This window comes from Brugia malayi (assembly GCF_000002995.4).
Source record: "Brugia malayi strain FR3 genome assembly, contig: Bm_v4_Chr1_scaffold_001, whole genome shotgun sequence".
NCBI lineage: Eukaryota > Metazoa > Nematoda > Chromadorea > Rhabditida > Onchocercidae > Brugia > Brugia malayi.
The window spans coordinates 12,324,229-12,344,964 of NW_025062475.1; the positions used below are offsets into that span (position 1 = coordinate 12,324,229).

Consider the following 20,736-nt stretch of genomic DNA (forward strand, 5'->3'; position numbering starts at 1 on the left):
AAAAACTGAAATAAAACTTTGAATAGTTCGAGAAATTGATCAATGACAAACAATAGAAGTATCCCAAAACAGAATCAGTAATATTTGCATGAATATTCTAAAAGTATTACTAAAGATTAGAATGATAAGCAAATGAAACTTATTTTATAAATCGATCTCTTTGACATTTGCATGAAAAAAAAAATATATATATATTGGTGACAATTAAGAATTTCCATAGCATAGAAATTAAAGATAGAAATCTTTAGTCAAATAAATATTCCTGGATGTATATATTTATGCTAAAGTTAATTAAAATATAACTGTTTTATAAGATTTGAATTTATTTGAAATTGCAAACTAACATTAATGAATGTCTGCTGGTAATAGAATAAATTTAAATTTAACAAGATGAAAAAAAAATTAAAAAGAACCAAATTAATAACAAATAGAGAAACTAACTGAGTAATATTATATAAATTTTTTTTTTCTTATCTTAATTAAACAGATTTAATGCAAAACTTTTGCTATATTTGCTCAGTTCTGTGGAATTTTTAACTTACTAATTTCTTTTGATCATTTAACTAATCTTTTTTTCATTTTTTTTTTTTTTTACGTACTAAATAATATTACTGATAGAGGTAAATGATGAAAAATGTGATTTTCTTTTTTCTTTTTTACATTTCAATTGGTTTACATATACAAATACTTTCTCGAATTTTGCATCGATTTATTACTTCTGAAGAATTCAATGATATTTCACTTATGGTAATACTTTATTTATTAAAATATAATCTCTCGAAATAGGAATAAAACAATCCGATAGTTTAACCAAGCAGTTAAATCTTTTTTTTTTTTCTTTTTAATATAATAACTTAAAAGTTTATCTTAACTTAAATGACTTCACTTATCACTTTATAATGAATTAATATTCAAATTATAAAATTTGAATGATATTTTAAAATTTGTTAGGGAATTTCTTAATATTTGTCACCATGTAATGATGCAAGAAATCTTTTAAGATGTAATTCACGAAGTTCCATTTCTTTCTGAAGCACTTGTTGACGTAATATTTCGCTTCGACGTTGCAACTCTTCCCAAACTTGTTGATACATTGGTGATATTGACAAAGCTGCCGGTGTCACCTGCTAATCAAATTATTTAAATTAATTAATGCAAAATTTTAAAATTAACAAATATTACATTCTTTGTTTTCTAAAAGTAAGGTAAAAAAAAATTTTTTCTTTTTTTTTTTAAATCATATTTTAAAGTTACTGATTGTAGTGATAACGACCAAAATTTTTAGGAAACAATTAGACTTTCATTTTTTTTTTTTTTTTTTTTAAATTAACATTTGAAAGATTGGAAAATTGTACCATCGATGTAGAGGATGACGTCAAATTTGAAACGTTTATGCGTGATTCATTGCTATTTGATGCTGCTAATGTTGCTTCAGTGGTTTTCAGTTTTGAATCTGATAAAGGATAATGTTCAATGACAGCGACAGGAATTTGATTACGTCGTTTTGATTGTAACATCTCTGCTGATAATGTGGAAAGCACAGTGGATGATGGTTGACAAAGCGACGACGAATATTTGAATGAAGTTGACGGACTATTATCTGAGTAGAAGGAACGGCATGATCCTCTAATATATCTAGTATAAGGCTTGGCTTAACTTGGCCATTTTAATAAATGAATTAACAAAAATTTACTATAACTTTTGTATTAATATATTTTAATTGAATATTAGTGAAGAAAATTTAATTGGTCATAATTATGTTTTCGATATTTCAAATGAAATTATTGAAATTATTGTATGACCTAATTTTCTTTAAATTTTCAAATGAAATTATATTTATCATACCTGATAGTTCACTTGATTCTCCTTTTCGAATTTTTTTTACCGGTAACGGTGCGATAACTATTTTAGCAGTACAACTACTACTAGAATGTTTCTCGGGAGCAGTTGCTGATAAGGAATTGTTAGCTTGTTCCGATGAGGAATGACCTATTTGATTGTAAATTTTCAAAATTATTTTTAATTTAATTTAAAACCATTATTCGTCGTATCGTTATTATATTCATTTATTAAGTAAACTTAATATTATTTTGCTATTTCGAAGGTATCAGAATAAATTGATAAGCTGTATAAAATGTATTATTTCTTTAATTTTTTCTAAAATTATTTTTAATATAATTTTAAAATGATGCATGCATATTAGTTGTAACAAAATGTATACAACAACGTAACAAAACAATTTTTGTGATTATTTTAAGATTTTACAAAAAGAAAGAGTAATTTTACCTGTAGTGCAAAATGATTTGGAAGCATTTCCAGTCGACGATGATAGTGAAGAAACTGATAATGGGTAAATGTTAGCATTTGTAGTGCAATGAGAATTTTGTGAATTGTTTGAATTACTTTTTCCTAAAAAAAAAAAAAATTTATGTGAAATTATGAAAAGATATGAAATTTGTATGAAAATAACTAGAAAAGTGATATGAATTGTTATATTTGAAGATTAAAGAAAAAAAGAATGATCAATTGATCGATCAATAGATCAATCATTCTGTAAGAAAAAATGAATGATCAATTGATCGATCAATAGATCAATCATTTTGTTTCACTTTCAAACAAAATCAAATTAATCATTTATGCTATTTTTCTTACCTGTTGAAAATGATAGCAAAAATTCGGTGGATTTTCTCTTCGTAGATGTAACATTTTCTTTGAATTTTTTCACATTTTCCATACTTATTACACGATAATTACATCGTACTCGTTTAAATGATATTTCATTTTCGATTACTGCCATACAATTAACCCAAATCCATTGATGTGATTTTGTTCGTAATCGATGTGATCTTATCTGATAAGTGCCAAGTTCCATTACTGAAAAAAAAAAAATAAGTAAACAAACAAACAAGGAATATATAATCAAACTGATAAATATTGTAACTGATAAATAATCACTTATTTCACATCCAGAAATATTTTCTTTTAAATTTTAATTTTTACAATAAAATGAAATTACATTGTGTATGATTTTCAGCTACTTGTAATAAATCATTGGTGTGAATATAATCATAACCACTTGTGCCAAGTAAATCAAATCGACTATAACCTAATAATTGACTGAAAATAAACACTGATAATTTATTTACATATATCAAGATTTTCTTTTTTCGAGTAATAATTTTTATAGAGAAATCATCTTCTTTTTTAAATTTTAATTTTAAGAAAACGAAATAGTATATTATTCTCAATGTTAGAGAGATTTCGTTTGTTTTTCGATGGTTTTTCTTTTTTTTTTTTTTTAAATGAAGTATATCTCAATTTCTTAATTCAGTCAAACTTTCCTAATTCAAATAAGTAATAATTATTGCCATTGAAATAAATTAAAATTCATTCAAATGTTACGGTTAAAAGTTTCACTTCTCTCTATGATAATACTGCCTTATCAGAAAGTTTTTAGAGATAAAAAATTACAGCTAAATTTTAATGGACTGTTAATTATAAACTAAATTACTGATAACTTTTACCATCCTTTAGCATCAACACAAACAAATTCGGTATTATAAATTATAGTGAAATTGGCATTTCTTCGTTCCCATGAATTGATCATTTCCAGTGTTACTTCTGATTCTGGCCGATTTGATAACGGTATAATGACACCAACAAACCGGAGAGATTCATTCACTTCTTCCTAATATTGAAATCTTTTAGGAAAAAATGATTAATAAAATATCAAAATTGCTAGTTTATGAATTTTAAAATCAGATATATTTTGATTGGATGATGTAAATTATCAAAGAAAATGTTGAAAATTATGTGTATGAATTTTTTGTATAAAAAATAAGCCAAAAAAAAAGTTTAAAAAACTTTAAAAATATAATATATTAGTTTCCTTATTTTATTTCTAACTGAAAAATTAAAAAATTGATGAAAAATTTCACAAATAAAATGTAAACGTAATCATAAAAATTAAACTTTCCCATTTATTAAAAAGTAGTTTTTGCATAATATGAATATAACTTCAATTTAATTCATAATATTTTCATATTTAAGCAATAAAATTTAATATATATTAATTCGGAATAAAATGCATTGATTTCAAATAAAATAAAAAGTATTAATTAATTGAAAGAAAAAAGACTAAATTAAAAGAATTTGTTTAAAGTTTTATTTAAAGTTTTCAGAAAAAAAAAAAAAAAACTTTGAAAAAGAAATTTTACAGTGATTGCAACAATCTTTTTTTTGCTCTTATTGATTTCACTTTCTTCAACTTTATCCGATATGCATAAATCATCGTTATTATGCGTTGTTTTTTTTACGTAACCAATGACTAATAACTGTCGACGCAATTTCTTCGTTGTGACAGTTTCCTGAATGATAGTACTATGCATAGTGGTACCATTTGGTACCGAATGTAACACCTCGGTGGATATGGTTCCACAAAAGTTTTCTGCTGATTTGTCATCTAGTAAATCGAAGAAATTCGCTCCTTGTAATTCGCACATCTGAAAAATTCATTGCGTTTTTTCTTTTTTTCGACGGAAAACTAACATAATTAAAAAGTAATCCAATTATTAAAAGTTTTCAGAAAAAAAAAAAAAAAAACTTTTTTTCCTAATAAATTCGTAAATAAAGTTAAAGACTTTTCGACGAAATTCATTAAATAAATTTTAAAGTCAAAAAAATGAACTAAGAATAAGATAAAGAATAATTAAATTTAAATGATCGGTACTAAAAAATTTTCTTTTTAATCTAATGATTTTGCTTACATATTGCATATCAATAGACATTAAGTTTTTGCAATACGTGTCAATGTATAGCTACGTGACACGTGTTATACGTGTTATGTAACTAGCACACAGTTACCATGGCCTATATACTAGTTAATCCATCGTTTGTGTAATCTTTGAAGACTTAAATCTGATAGAATAAAATCTAACATTCATTCTTGGTTTTAAAATCTCTATTTACCATTTTTTAATTTAAAAAATTCTAAGAAAATTGCAATCAAAATGCGGGAAAATATCTATGAATTTCACATGCATATCAAGCAGACCAAAGGTAACCCAAACATACCTGTAATTAATTGATTGCCATCTTGATAACACAGTGATTTATAGTGATAAGAAATGGATAACAACAAGGAAGCAAATGTGAGTATTAAAAATTATGAAAAGATGAAAAGTTAAGAAAGTGTGAAAAATTGTAATAGCAAACAAAATTTTTCTATTCACTGTTGGAAAAAAAAGTAATTAACAAAAGAAAAAAAAAAATCGATTAATCAATTAAGGCATAAAAATCTATTGGCCAACTAGTAAAAAGAAGCAATTTGTAAATAAATGTTTAAAAAATTAGTAAGTATAAATAGCTAAACAGCTTTTTGAAAATAATCATAAATAGTTTGTGTAAACAAATAAATATTGCGAATAACATTTTGTTGTATTAATTTTACGTAAAAACCAAACTGAAGGAAATAGGAGAAAATAGTTTGGCAATTTTATTATTTTCATTGTTGAAAATTTTGCGAGAAAATTTTCTTCCTGTCAATTATCAGTTTCAGCTCAGTTTGTTTGTTTGTTTGTTTGTTTTCTTTTAACTTCTCAGTGTTATAATCTTTTCTGTTTATTTTAATCCTAAAAAATAAATGATTGAGTAAATATGAGAAAGAATGTTAAAAAAAAATTAAAAGTAATTTACTGTATCATCGAAAAGTGTTGCAAAACTTGTAGATGCATGTTCAATATGTCCGGAACAGTGAATGCAAAAAGTTCCAGCTGCCAGAGCATCCATATAAAGTTGAACAATATCCGGAATGTTGTAACCGGTTGTAATGCGTAATTTGGAATCCAATGCTGTACTTGATGCTTCATCACTTGTTGATTCAGCTTGAACTGCAATAATTATTTCAGTTTCGCTTTTCATACTTTAATATTTTAAGATTTATACTCAAATTCATTTTGTTAGCTAACAACTTTAAGCAATAGATTGAATAAATTGTATTAGAATTGCTGATGTGAAATTTTTTTAAATTTCAATTTTTCAACATTTCGTTTTTAATTAATGCAATTCTATGTCATCAGATGATAACTTAAATTATGAATATTTTTCTTTTAAAATTTTCTTATTCAAATGCATTAATCTTCTGATTAAATTAACCTAGTGATTATCTTCTTCGATTGATACTAATTCATTCTAACGTGTTTAACGTATTTCTCAACGTGTAATCTTACGTAGTAATATTTTATTTCAATTAAATGCTATGACAATATGAGTGATACAATAAGATAGAATGAAATAACTAACAACGTTGTTGTTTGAGAAAATTAATTGCGCATTTTAGTACGCTACTTTTATCCATTTTACGATCGTCCTTTGCAACTAATAGTGTTAATTCACCAATTAACTGATTGAAAGTATCTCTTCGTCGTTTTTCACTTTCATTTCGAGTTTTTCTACAAATTTCAAATTCTGAGAAGACAGACAATTTGTTTTTAAAGGTTTGAAATAAAAGAATTATCTAAAATTTATTCCGATCTTTTTTTTTTTTTCTTAATTTTTCTTAAATCTTTAATTACACTAGAACCATATAGACTGTTTAATAATGATATTTCTGCAATTATTCAAAAATCTAATTAGCTTACATTAAAAGTCTCTTATCAAAAACTTAGGATATTATCTAATTCAAATAAATACTTTAATGAAAGAGAAAAGAACGCTGATTTTTCTTTTTTTTTTTTGACACTTTTTGCAAGGATATAAAATTTCATAGCTTTATTAGCATTGATTAATTGCTTAATTGGAAAAATTAGACGAGTATAATTAATTTTTCGTTCTTCTCATATTATTCTAAAACCTCAGTTTTACTTTGAATAGTTTTTTGATGAAAAATTGCAAAAGAAATGAAGTAAATTAATAAATAAATTTATATTATACAAAATTTTAGAAACTAAATTTTCGGCTTGAAAATCAAATACAAACTATAAGTTTCGATAACTGATACAAGTAAAAATAAAAATTATGCACCTTTTCAAGCCTTTTTCGGAAAATGTTGGAGTATTATCACTAAAACTGGAATTACTCTGTGCCATTCGTCATCGGAAATAATTTCTTATCACTTTACGATCTAAAATCAATTTAGAAAAGAAATGAAACAAAGATTAGTAAAATCATTTGAAAATGAAAAATTAAAAAGGTTCATTCAAAAAAAATTAAACAGATTTAGTCACAATAAAAGTATTGCTATGGTTACTGGAATATAAGATAAGGTATCAAAGTAAAAACAAGCAAAGTATCATAGTAAAAATTCAATGTGTCATTCATATTTATAATGAAATTTCAAATTTTAAAAAAGAAATGATAAAATGCTAAATAAATTCACATGAATATGCTACTAGAAAAAGAACAATAAAAATGAAATTTGGTTCAAAGATTGATCTTAAAAATAAAATTATGTCTGAAAAGCTTTACTGCTTTAAAGATGAAAGATATTTGGATGATAGAATCAATAGACTGTCATCATGATCAAATAGCTTTCGTTGGGTAGCTTCTTTACAAAAAAATTAAAAAAAAAAAAAAGAAAATTCTCAAGGTCAACAAGTTACGATTGATGATTAACCGGCGCACTTTGACATATACCGCATTCTGTCATTTCCTTCCCTTCTTCCCTTTCTCCAACTTTCTTTCTTCATCCTCTTTATGTTACATTATTTTCATTTATTTATTTATTTTTTTTTTTTTTTTTTCTGGGAAAAAATTTTCTTTTTTAAAAAATTAAAAAATTTATTTTCAAAATGAAATCGAAAATGAAATCTTTAATTTTTTTTTTTCTAAAAAATATTTGAGAAAATTATTTTCCTCGTACACACACACACACACACACACACATACACATAGGTGGTATTGGAGGTAATTGGGATGAAAAAAGGTAGAAAGTAAGCAGTGAAGCGACAGCATCAGCAGTAATTGTTTGGAAGATTTTCAAGGTCAAAGTTAATACTTCCATCTGTTCCATATACTCTTTTTCAGTTTTTCCGTTTTTTTTTTTTTTTTTTTTTTTTTTGTTTGAAAAAATGCAAAAAAAAAAAAAAAAATGGTTGAAATAATAATGGAATGAAGTAGAATAGAATAGAGTGAAATAGTAGTTTAATTTAAAAGAATAAATAAAATTTAAATTGAAATAAAATTTTTACAAATTGCTAAATATGTTATGCGATAAAGTAAAATAAACAAATAGGTATATAGGAAGGAAAATGTTTTAAGATAATTAATTATGCACAAAGGAATGTCATCCATGGTAATTAGTAATTAATACTATTAATGATTTATGAGCGTCTTAGTAAGATGGCAAATGCAGTTATAGAATTATTTCAAATAATTCAAAATTTTTAAAGGAATTTATCACTTCACTGTAAAATTTAACAATAATAATGAAAAATTAAAAAGTGCAGAAAAAAAATTAAAAATTGCTGAGGAAAATTCATCTTTTACGCTCAAATGAGAATTTGTGAAGTATTATAATTCGGTGATAAATTTAGCTGAAAGAATTTTTCTTTCTTAGAATTATATTGTTTTAAGATTATTCAAAATTAAAATATAATGAAAATAATAAACTTAAATTAGTATCAAAGAATTATGTCTCACATAGATCAAATTTCTCTATAAGAACGACTGAAAATGTCATAAAATGTCATTCTCACAAACAGTTTTAGAATAAATCATATGTAAGTATCAGGAAATGTTTGAAAAAAATGTATAATCGATTAGTTGTTGCACAAACCATGTTGCTATGAATTAATAATGAAAATATAGGATTGATTTCAGTGAATTAAAATATGGAATTGAAAATTTAATTTTAGTTCCAATTATTAGATCACATGTACTTTTTCAGGTGTACAATAAAATTGTGCAAATTGTCATATGAATAAGATAATTCATGGCGTACATGGATGACGACGACGTCATATGAGACATTTCTGTAGAATATATTTATTCATTTAACGATAAATACTGATTATATTAGTTCGAAAACTAAGTTAGGAAATTATTTTAAAATTGAGCAAAAAAAAAAAAAAAAAAAAAAAGAAACGAAAGCAGAAATTGGATCAGAAGATAACAATTATGTAAAGTTATTCTATAAATAGCAAATATATCAAATTCGGGTAACTATCGAACGGGCAATTGTTATTTATGTGCATATTATTGAGTCAGTTCATCTGTTAATTTTTTTTTGCTAAATTATAAAAATTTGCTAAGTTACAGCAAAATTGGAAATGTGTGATGTAAATTTAATCTTTGATCAAATTGATATAACCTAGTTTAATATACATTAATGAAAGCAGTGAAATTTCTCCAAATATTTAGCTATAACTAATAAGAGAAAATTGAAATCGTAGAATGAGATGTCTATTTAAATTAAAAATAAACGATAATATATCTTTATTTATTCACATGGAATTATCTTAATGAAACATTGAAAATTTCTTGACCTATTTCATTTAATTTGTATCTTACTCAAATTTAAAATGAGAACTAATTTAACCTAATTAAGAGTAGAAAGATATCGTAGAAATTGATAATTGATCGATAAGGGACGAAAGAAAAAATGTATATGAAGAAAGAAGTCAAAACAAAATAGTAATAATTAACAAATATGACAAAATGAATAATTCATTTTATTCAATTTAATTAAAAATTGGAAGCGAAGATTTTCAAACAAATTCACCTAATTATCAAATTGTTTTTTGCATAGTAAATTTCATATTCTGATTAATTCGGCGCTAAGCATATGTGCAATCCTAGATATCCCATTTTAATCTATAAGTTTATTCAATTCCTATCTGAATTCCTTAATGTTTAACTTTCCAAATTATTTTGATGCTTGGTCGATAGTGCTATCTAAACTAATCAAAAACTTTTCGATATAAAATAAATCAATTTTAAAAACTCGAAAAGCTCTGCAAAAGTATAAAGTTTAGGGCAGTTATAATTTGCATAGGAAAAAAAAAAAGTAGAAAATACGATTGTCATTCGAGAGAAGAAAAGAAACAATGCAATTCAGATTGTTGACCGAAAATTTTCCCATCATTTAACAGTTCACAGTAGTTTACGTCAAATAAATAGTTAGCTATTCCTTACTCCGATATCTTTCCCGGGATTTCCTATCATCGAGGACGAATTTATCCACCAAATGATAAATTGATCTATAAATTTCAAAATAGATTATCTCTTACAACGATAGTTGGAATACGGTATTTTGATTATTTTGGTCAAAGACTGAAAGTAACAGTGATAATATGACAATATAAGAGAGACAAGAGGTTAATAACATTTTGGTGAGAGGGCAGAATGTGTAATGTTGCAATTGGGAGAGGTGGTAGTGATTGAGAGAACGTAAGAGATAGTATTGGCCAAGAGAGATTGAGAAGTAGTAAGAGGTTGTCAGACAGCTGGTAGAGATATTCTATGTTACATTAATGATACGGAGAGTTATTTGACGTAGTTACACTGCTTACTTCCGTCGATTTCACGTCATGACGTTGCATGACGTGAAGGTAAGAAACGCTTCAATTACGTAAAAGTGATGGAGTACCAGCCAGTATGTTAGGGAGTGTTTATTTCTCGCTATTATTTATAATGGACGATCGTTTGTAAACGTCATAAATATCGACTAATGCTTATTTTTCAAAAAGGATCGTTAACTTTTAGAGCGTAATTGTTATTAGGTAGAAGTTTTATTACAAGTAGAAAAGTAAGTAATAAAAGATAGGATATAAACTTTTCTCCTCCTCCCTCCCCCCCCCCCCTCCTCCATATTCTTCCTTATTATTCTTATCTAATCATACTCGATTTATGCCCCCGAAGTGGTATATTGTAATTTAATTTTATTTACGGTTTTTGTTTTTCAATGCTCATTTTCTATTAGTTTGTTGGCACTTATTATAGCTATAAAAGACATCGATTTCAGTCATAAATCAATTATAGCTAACGAAAGAAAAAACGCGACATATGACTGAAAGGGACTGGTTATCATCTGGAAAAGATGTAGCACTCGATGGTGGAAATAATATCGATATCAGTGTTCTAGGACAAGAAAGGCTTCCCATGGAAATAATATCTGAAGATAGGTCGCTGGAAAGGTTTGATTACTCTTGCTGGTAGTTTTTTCTTTTTTTTTTATTTTATAAAAGTTAATAAAGTCATTTATAATTAAAATTAGCTATTGATATGATTGCTCTTTCGTTCTTTGATCTTTCAATATTTAGTAATGTTATTCCAGTCTTGAGCATTTAATAATATTGTTCATTTATAGCTTGCCCAATTCTTCCGAGCCGTCAGATTTGCCGATACATCCAACAAAGTTAAATGTACTGTCGATCGCAATCGCAGAAAAAGATGATCCAAGGAAATTTCGAATTTATCGTTCTTTGAATTGTGAACCGCAAAGATCTACGATATATTATCGGTGTGCAAAGTGCGAGTCACTCGAAAAAAAAGCCTTTGGTAGCTAGATTTAATATAAATATATTCACTATAATAAATTGCAGTAAACGTTGAAAATTTTGAAATAATAGCCAAGTATTTTTAATGCAGAAATTTTTTTTTTTTTTTTACTAATTAATTGTTATTACTCATTTTCATGATTTTATTTGATTATGGATACTTGTCTTGTCTCCATAATATCAATTAAAGGTGGTGTCCGATCAAGGCGTTACAAACCGTATGTGAAAACACTGCACGGGAAACTGGTTGGAAATGCACATCCTGAGCATCATCCCGGCTGTCATGCAGTAACTAAGGAAATTCAAGAATTGCAAGAAATGGATCGTGCTTGCAGAGCTAAGATTAGAGCCAATTATGTGTCAAACAGGTCTCCACAAAAAGTCGTTAGTCATTTGAATCTGTTTGCTTGTTGTTCCAATACTGACTTTCAGCTAGAGATAGGATTAATGTTTGACGAAGAGAAGTTGTTTGAGAAAGAAAAATTTTCATGTTCAAAAATTCCATCTTTAGTCTATTCTGATCTTATTGTGTGCAAAGTTACGAGTGCATGCAGCAATATTTTACCCTTGATGCATTCCATCGAAGTATGGATTTCTAGAATACGTCCTATATTTCTTTTCACATGTCTTACACTTTATTTTTTTCTGAAAAAAAGTCCAGTTTAAGGTTTGTTTATAATTTATTTGTTATTATTTAAATTTAGATGGAACATGCACTTGAGGGCAGCTCGACTATCGACATCCAATCAAATTACAACTTGCGCAGAAGACCAAAACGATTAAGTCTTAAACTCGATCCTCTGAGTCGTGACATAAATGAAAGTGAACTGTCAGGAATTGACTGTTTATTGAGGTAGGCTTTGAGGAAATGGTTCAAGTGAGTCCGCTTCTTTAAACATCCGGAATATTGGTTTTTCAATTATGAATTTGGAACAAAGTATAGCTTACTCGTGTGGTTGTTTGCTTTAGGTTTATAAGTGAGGCATGTGTCAACAATATCGCAGAAACGACAGATCATAGAAGGTAAATAATCATTTCAGTTTTGCAACATATATTTTGTTACTTTTCTATTGTTTATGCAAAATTCGAAACTTCCTGATTCCTTTTTTTACCTAATTTTTTTTCCCAATTTCAGTATTCATTCTTTTGGTACTTCATCGTCAAAAAGTATTGCTTATTCCTCACTGATTGTACCGGAACCTGATGGAATATCAGTACGAATTTATGATGCGGATGGTAAATTAGCTGATCAGGGAGTGACACATTATTACTGTTCCAGATGTGATGATTTATACCAAAAAGAAAATGACGGTATATGCTGAACTTTTCTGGTTGATTTATGAAATTTTGTTTCTAAATTTTATCCAGTAAACTCCTCTCTCTGTCAATGTTCATGAAAAATCATCGCTTGAAAAAATTGGTTTAGCTTGTGTTGATCTTTCATAATTCCATAGCTTTCAGAATCTATCAGAACTGTATTGAAAGCAGAAAATGATTTGGTGGTTGAATATCCAACACATCATGCAGAATGTTCACCATCAACACTGGAGTCACTGAGAGAACTGGGCGATGACTTGAAGAATTTCTGTGTCGTAGCAAATCGTAGGATTATTCCTCTAAAAGCAGTAATTGTCAGTATTGTGTTTTACTTATATATATAGTACATGCTTATGTACTATCAAAACTTAGGTTAAGGGCCTCATTTTAGGATAACCAATTTGTAACTATAACTTTAGAACTATAGGTAAAGCAAAGATTAGAAAACTTCACAATAGGAAAGATGGGTTTTATTAATATAGGAGTTATATAATATAGGTTATTTTTCATAATAATAATTTGAAGATATTAAATTGTTTAAGGCGTGAAAGTTTTTGATGTGCAGATATTGCTATCAAATTTCTGGCCCAGTATGAACTTCGCACATGGAACTTATTTCATCCATAAGATTCAAAAATTGTTTTCAGGAATCTGAATACAATATTTTTCATGAGCCGGATGAAAGCTTTCTCACTGGTGGCTCGAACGAACAGAATTGGGATACACCAGCTATGGATGAAGAAATGTTAGTATTAACAAATATTTACCAGTCATTCCCAGTACAGTTGAAATTCTTTTAAAAGTTTTATAAAGGACTGCTATCATGCGGTTATGACACAATACCTCATAATAACTTAATATCTTTATTTCAGTCTTATCAATCCTACATCAGTTTCGAAACTTGGGGAACAACGATGCTTTTGTAGACGTCTTTATGAAGAAAATATGGAATTATACCAGGAAATGTTGAGGAGTGTACATCAAATGAGATCACTGATCAACGAAATGAAACGTATTTCTGGCGCAAATGATGAATACTATATCGAGGATGGGCAAGTTTTGGAGGAAAGTGATAGCAGCACGCTCTATGTTCGCTGACTAATATTTTTTTTATTAATAACTTGTACAAATTGTTTTGAAAGGAGAGCACTGTCAACTATTTTGCCTTGGCGTCAATTTTTCGATGGAAGTACTCTTGTGTCTAAGAACTTGGCATTAATTTGATATTCATTAATTTGATTGATTAGATTGTTATTACCAGTTTCCAAGAAAAAAAAAGAGGGAATTCATTACATTATTCATTTCTTTTCTAGAGAGAAAAAGTTGAAAAAGGGTAGTATTGTGTGAAGGAAATTACATGTTCTACTGATCCTTCTATATCACAATGGTTGCACAGTGATTTTTATTTGTCACTGTATTGTATTTATCAATAATTTGACCGACAGGTGTTTTCAACATTGCTGATGATTAAATTTCTTGCATTGCTTGTGCTTCTTCCAAACATGTAATTTTGACGCTAATGAGTATATTAGATTGCTTCCGGTATCATTTTATCATATAATTCGTTCTTTTCATCACAGAAATCACTTTCTGGTTGTTGATTTCTATCGCTTTTAGTTTAATTCGTGATGTGCTTATAAAGCTAACTTGATGACTTCTCCTTTTCCGATTTCTATAGCAATATCTGCTCTCATCGAATAGTATTTTTCGATGTCTTATTATCATTGCAGTATCAATGAAGTAATCTTAACTTAATTTCTCACCTTGCTCAAAATTTTAGTCGATTCGACAAGCTCAGTTGAATGATAACTGTGAACCTCTATTAAATAGTGGCAGCTTTTTTGTTTAAATTTTCATTGCGCTTACTTTGATTTCTTTAAACAAAAGTGTAAAAAAATCTTTTTACCTTTAAGTCAGTTCGTCTTTGATTGATACCGTCCTGTTTGTCGTTGTTTGTTCCATTCTTTCTTCATGTAGTTTTTTCCGATTCTTTGGTTTTCAGCAATGGCACTTTTTGTAGATAATCTAGGCATGCATCAATTTTTCTCGAACATCCCATATCTTGCTTCGCGATGGGACAAGTTTGAATGGTCTATATGTTATGGATTTAATGAGAATTACTTTGATTATTTCACATATTTTAAGCAATTCTATTTTACTATAAAGATTTTCAGTGCATCCGTCATTTATTAATTTCACTATTCCTTGACTGTTTTCTATCATCTTTGTTAAATTTTTTTTTTCCTCTTCCTTTTGTAGTTGCGGTAGAATCTTTTGCAGATATTCCTGCGATTTATCGTTGATATTTGCATATGTTCCAACCTGTAATTTCAGTTCTCATTTTGTCATTAATTTACTGTTTTTATTGTTTTTGATCTGTTACAACTTCAATTCATTTCTTGCACTTCATTCAGGATCCTCCCTTTCATCAATGTAGTGCTTACTAATATTGCGAATGATATCTCAGCTCTTGGCACCAAAGTTGAAATACTAAATATGTAAAATAAGACATAAAATAAATTTGTTTAACGTGTTACACAAATTCATCAGTTTTTAATTTTAATCTCGTTTAGAAAAATATAATAAACAAATTGAACTATAATGAGAACTATTAGATTTTGAAATATGACCAATATTTCATGCATATCATTATCTAACAAATTATTTTCATAAATTTTATTAATCCATTTGCATTCCTAAATTTTGTTCTATTTATAACTGAATGGCAAAAAATCAAAAAATGAATGTATATGTGTTAACATGCTGAAAATATGAGAAATTTCATGGTAAACATTTAGTGTGTTTACAGTTAGCTAGTTAAATTTAATTGAACAATTACAATAGTTATGTTAATTGATTGAAATACATAAATAATTGATTCAGAGATAAGAAAAAGGTCATTGCCGTGATTTGCCATGATTTTTCATCTTTTTTAGCAAAATTTTGGAAGAAACTTTGATGTACTTAATGCAAACGTTTGTAATTATTAAAGCTAATTTAAAATTGATAATTTAATTACATATCTAAGTTTGTCTCAGAATTACATTTTCAAGAAATTTCTTTTCGAGAAATTTGATATGAGAGAAATAGGCATGATAAATTCATCAAATAAAATAAATCACAAATGAATAATACAATTTATAATTGCTTTTTTTTTTTCTTTTTCTGTTTCAAATCTCAAAATAAAAATCTTTTTTTCAATATTATTTAGGAAAGACACATTGTTATTTTCTTTTTTAAATTAACAAACTTAGAGATTTATATTCACTACGTACAAAAATATGCATAGCAGTCAGAAAAGAAAAATGAAACAATCTTTATAAAAAGAAAAAAAAAATGTATTAAAGTACGTACATATAATAAAAGATAATTTCTAGTAATTCTTAACAAACATAAATTTTCGTATTTATTTTTCAAATTAATAAAAAATAAATGACAGTACTAATTTAGTGATTCATTGTATAATCATACGATTTTCATGAATATTGCAATCGTATTCAATATAATACACTGATTTATTATTTAATGCTTGTCGTAATTCATTAATAAATTACCATTTTGTATTTTTAAATTGATATTTTAACATTAAATTCTTGTGTTTATAAACATAACAAAAAGAAGAAAATATTTGTAACTGAAATTTATAATTGTAATGAGATGAAAATTAAGAAACAAAACCAAATATTATTTGTTTACAATAATAATATATAAAGTTCCTAATATATTCGTTCTTTTTCCTTTTTTTTTTTTTTTTTTTGCGATTTAAAAGCTTTCACTTATGAAACTATTAAAAATAAAATCCAATATATAACAACTAATTTTATAACAACATTTTGGGAATTAATCTCGAGATAAATTGCTAATTTTAAACTTAGACAATTCATTTTGATTTCAATATTTTTAAAAATTAATGCTAAAAAATGCATTATACTTTATATTCAAGCAGATTGAAAATCAAAAAATTTTCTCATAAATTAATTATATTTTCGATCTCAAGAAAGTCTTATATTTTACTTTCTTATACAGTTAGTTAGTCCATGCGCAATTTTCATATTTCTGAACCGAACAATTTAAAGATTTTCATCTTCGAATTACTTCTTTATTCATATTCTCTCTCTCTCTCTCTGTCTCTCTGTCTCTCTCTATTCATATCTTATAAGAACAACCTTTAATAACAGGCAATATTTGTAAATTCTGAATTAAATATTTATAACAAATTTTTGCTTAGTTATTCTACAGTTTCAATAAATTTAAATTTAAATGAACTTATCCTTATATTCTTAGAAAATTAAAAGTTGAAAATCGGGAAATTTTTTAGAAAATTTTAAATTTAAAAGTATAAAGATTTTAAATTTAGAAAATTTTCCAATTTTTTAAGAATAATCGAGATAACGTATTAGCTCATTTAAATTTAAATTGCATTGATAAATCTTATTTGTTGATGAGATCTCAATAAAATGATAATTGTAATTTTGCTTATCAATTATTCATTTTTATTTAAAAAAAATAAAATAGATAAATAAACAATCATTTTTTAGCTCATCTAATATCGTCAACAGAACGATCTGAACTAAACAAGCAAGCAAAAAAAAAAAAAAAAAGTGACAACTTAAGTTCTTTTTAATATGTTTCTTAACTTTTATTAATATACTTCTTAAAACTTAACTCTCTTAAGTTCTTATTAACTTTTTATCAATGTTATCACCTACCTCATTTCATCTTCTCATTCCAATGATCGCAGTAATTGAAACTGCAGTTTTAGTACCAACAATTATGCTAAGAATTACGAACCGTTGTCAGTAAGAGTTACTGATGGAATGTTCATAGCAATGTTATTAGCAAATGATATGATCTTTTACAGCTAAAATAGTTTACTGATAATTTCAAGAGGTAATCAATCTATTAAATACGAGTAGCATTTGTTAAAAACTTAACAAACAAAATAAACATGAAATTAATAAAGCATTAATAACTCATCATTCATTAATTTTACACATATATTTCGATCAAATAATTTTAAAATAATTATGAATTTTAATCAAAGCAAAAAAACTTTAACATTCGAGAAAGTATGAAAGTTAGTACATTTTCTATTATATATCACAAATTAATTAATGTGATAATGGGTTATCATATATGGCAATAATTAGAGCAAAGTAAACTTTGTCAGACCACTCTCTCTCTCTCCCTCTCTCTCTCTCTCTCTCTCTTTGTTTTCATATCTTTCCTCAATTTTTATTTTCAATTAGACAGATCAAAAATCAATGAAGAATCTATTAAAAAATGAAAACCTAAAAAGTTGTCAAATAGAAAAAAAGAAGCGAAGAATATCATTTGAATACTAAATTGAAATTTGAAAGCTTCAAATATTCATTCTTTAATTTTTTCAAATATTTTATAACACAACCATATATATCAGATTGTAAACTATGCATAATTAAACTACAATTTTTTATAATTTTCTTTTTTTCACTTTAATTTTCATTTGCAAATCAAAGATAAATATTTTATACGTAAAATGATTTGATCACTATTAATTCAATTAAGCATTTTTTTTTATTTTTAATAATAAATCTACACAATACGATGATTGAAAGTTTCAAAATCGATGAGTATTGTGGTAATTTTAATAATTAGAATGTTCGTTCTTTATGATTAAAACTATAATTTTATATAAATACCAAATAAAATCACAAATAATTGAAATAAAAAAAGAGGATTTATTCTGAGAAATCAAAAGTTATCAATCGATCTTGATATGAGGAAGGAAAATGCAATTAAAATAAAATTGGCTTAAGTGAAAGAAGCGAAGTAATTAAGATAGTTCTAAATTGGTGAGATAATTTGAAATTAAAAAAAAAAAAAAATGCAGCAAATTGATTAGGAAAGAATTAATAAATAGTTTTCTAATAGAAATAACTAGAAAGCATATATGGATAAGTTTGAAATTAAATTTGATTGCGATGATTTGCATTAACTGTCGAAAAAGTATTTTATGTTTGATAATCAGTAGTCACTCATATTGTTAAGATCAAAACTTTTTGTAAGCTTCTAGAATTCAGCTCTATTATTCTTAGATCAATTATTTTCACTAAAATCTAATGATCAAAAAAAAATTTTTTAAAAAAAGAAAACATGAAATGGATATTTCAGAAAGTCATAGGAATGTAAGACAGATCTTTAATTACTGATGTTTTTATTAGCAAGCAAAATAAAAAGTAAATAATAACATTAAAATCCCTTCTAAAAAAAAAAAAAAAATTTTTTTTTGAAGTTGCATCACAATTTCAAAAAAAAAAGTTCGAATCCTTAGGACATTACATAATTGTTCTAAATTAATTAAAAAAAGAAAAAAGCTAAAATATAATTTATTTTTATTATATTTTTTTGCTTTTGTATTCTTTCTGATCACAGTAATTCTAATCCTTTTATCTATTTTTGCAAATAAATGTGCTAATTTGTTATACTAATTACTTCAGTAAATTATTTAGAGCAAAAGAGACAATTTTAGAAGAAATAAAATTTTTAGGAGTGTTATTGAAAATAGCTAACATAAATTTATTTAAAATATTTGATAAATTGAAGCATCTTCGTTTTTAATAATAATTTCGTTAAAATACTTAAAATTATTTCTTAAAGTTTTATTATAATAATATTTTCCCTAATTGATAAACAATTAGAGTATATGAAGAACCAAAAAAAAAAAAAAAAATGTTGAAAATATGCGATTTCATTATCAAGCAGCAAATTTTAAAAAAGTTAATAAAAATCAAAATTATAATTAAGTATGCCTTCCAAAAAAAAAAAAAAAAAAAAAAGGCCAAGAATTTCAAGGCATTCCATTTCGAAATTAGTTCGAAAAATGCAAAGAATAAGAAAAAAAAATGCAAATTATTAATTTTAGAACAAATTTTTCCTTTTATGCATTTTCAATCTGTTCTTCTTTTTTTTTTTGTTTTACGTGTACTATACGTGAAAATTTTTTTTTTAAGCTTTTAATAATTACGTTTGATTTGATCTCTTTTTTAATTTATGTACAACATACGTGAAAGTTTTTTAAAATTTATTTTAATAATTCAAGCAAATTTGATTAGTTTTCGGTGAATTTTAACTTTTTGATTAGATTCAGAAAAATATTCAAATGTAGATAATTGATTATAAAACCTATAAATTATTCAAAATAATAGTAATATTATTACTTTAATGTTCTTTAATTTCCTCTAAATGCTCCTTTATTATTCTTTAATTTCATTTTTTAACAAACATTTATTTTACCTCAATTAATATTTTAAGATCTAATTTAATGCTATTCATGTTTTAATTTTCAATTTTAAATCTACTTGAATGGGTTTATTGATTTTATTGACATTATAAGAAATTTGCTTTACTGCTCTGTGCTAATTCTTTCTTGAACTGACCGATCATTTTAAATGAGTGCGAAGCAATTAGAGAGTATTTGTGACCTAATTTTGCTTTCATTCCTAATTTCACATTGGAATATGAATATGTAGTTCGGAGAGATTCATTAATATTAACTATATTGTGTGTATATGAAGTCAAAACAAATGGCAAAAATTTATTAATACTTAAAAATTATTGCAATAAAATCAAAATAAGAAAAATATTTTTTAAATTAAAAAAGTTCACAAATAATTTATTAGAGATATTTTTAAATGAAATGAAATGCAATGAATGCAATCGCAGATGATTAGAAATCTGATTACAACAGAATGAATGAATGAATAATACAACAAGCAGAATTAAACGGAAATGATTACATTTCATTTCTATGCTAAACGTGCAATTCAGTGATTTCATAGTTTTACTTATCATTTAGTAGTTTTAAAATTTATGAAAAAATAAAATAAATTATAATATTAACAATAATAGTGTTGCAGATATTCCCATAGTATTGTTAATCCAT

General features: G+C 25.8%; 2 protein-coding genes across 3 annotated transcripts; one reads left to right on the forward strand and one right to left on the reverse strand.

Annotated features, from left to right (window-relative positions):
• Positions 1-959: 959 nt before the first annotated feature.
• Positions 960-7,085, reverse strand: Bm10635 (helix-loop-helix DNA-binding domain containing protein; the record flags this gene model as incomplete). The annotated part of the gene is made up of 11 exons (XM_043077610.1): positions 960-1,124; positions 1,356-1,600; positions 1,846-1,989; positions 2,287-2,409; positions 2,653-2,874; positions 3,017-3,117; positions 3,525-3,688; positions 4,218-4,502; positions 5,695-5,888; positions 6,301-6,449; positions 7,021-7,085. 11 exons carry the CDS (start codon positions 7,083-7,085, stop codon positions 960-962), a joined length of 1,857 nt encoding a protein of 618 aa, XP_042933544.1.
• A 3,916-nt stretch (positions 7,086-11,001) lies between these two features.
• Bm10634 (Uncharacterized protein) lies at positions 11,002-13,910 on the forward strand (the record flags this gene model as incomplete). 2 transcript variants are annotated; one of them, XM_043077612.1, is made up of 9 exons in its annotated part: positions 11,002-11,150; positions 11,306-11,496; positions 11,686-11,879; positions 12,200-12,348; positions 12,465-12,518; positions 12,631-12,806; positions 12,957-13,126; positions 13,460-13,557; positions 13,685-13,910. In XM_043077612.1, 9 exons carry the CDS (start codon positions 11,002-11,004, stop codon positions 13,908-13,910), a joined length of 1,407 nt encoding a protein of 468 aa, XP_042933546.1. The 2 variants fall into 2 exon arrangements, with proteins under 2 accessions (XP_042933546.1, XP_042933545.1); XM_043077611.1 differs by having other exon boundaries at positions 11,002-11,132.
• Positions 13,911-20,736: the final 6,826 nt, after the last annotated feature.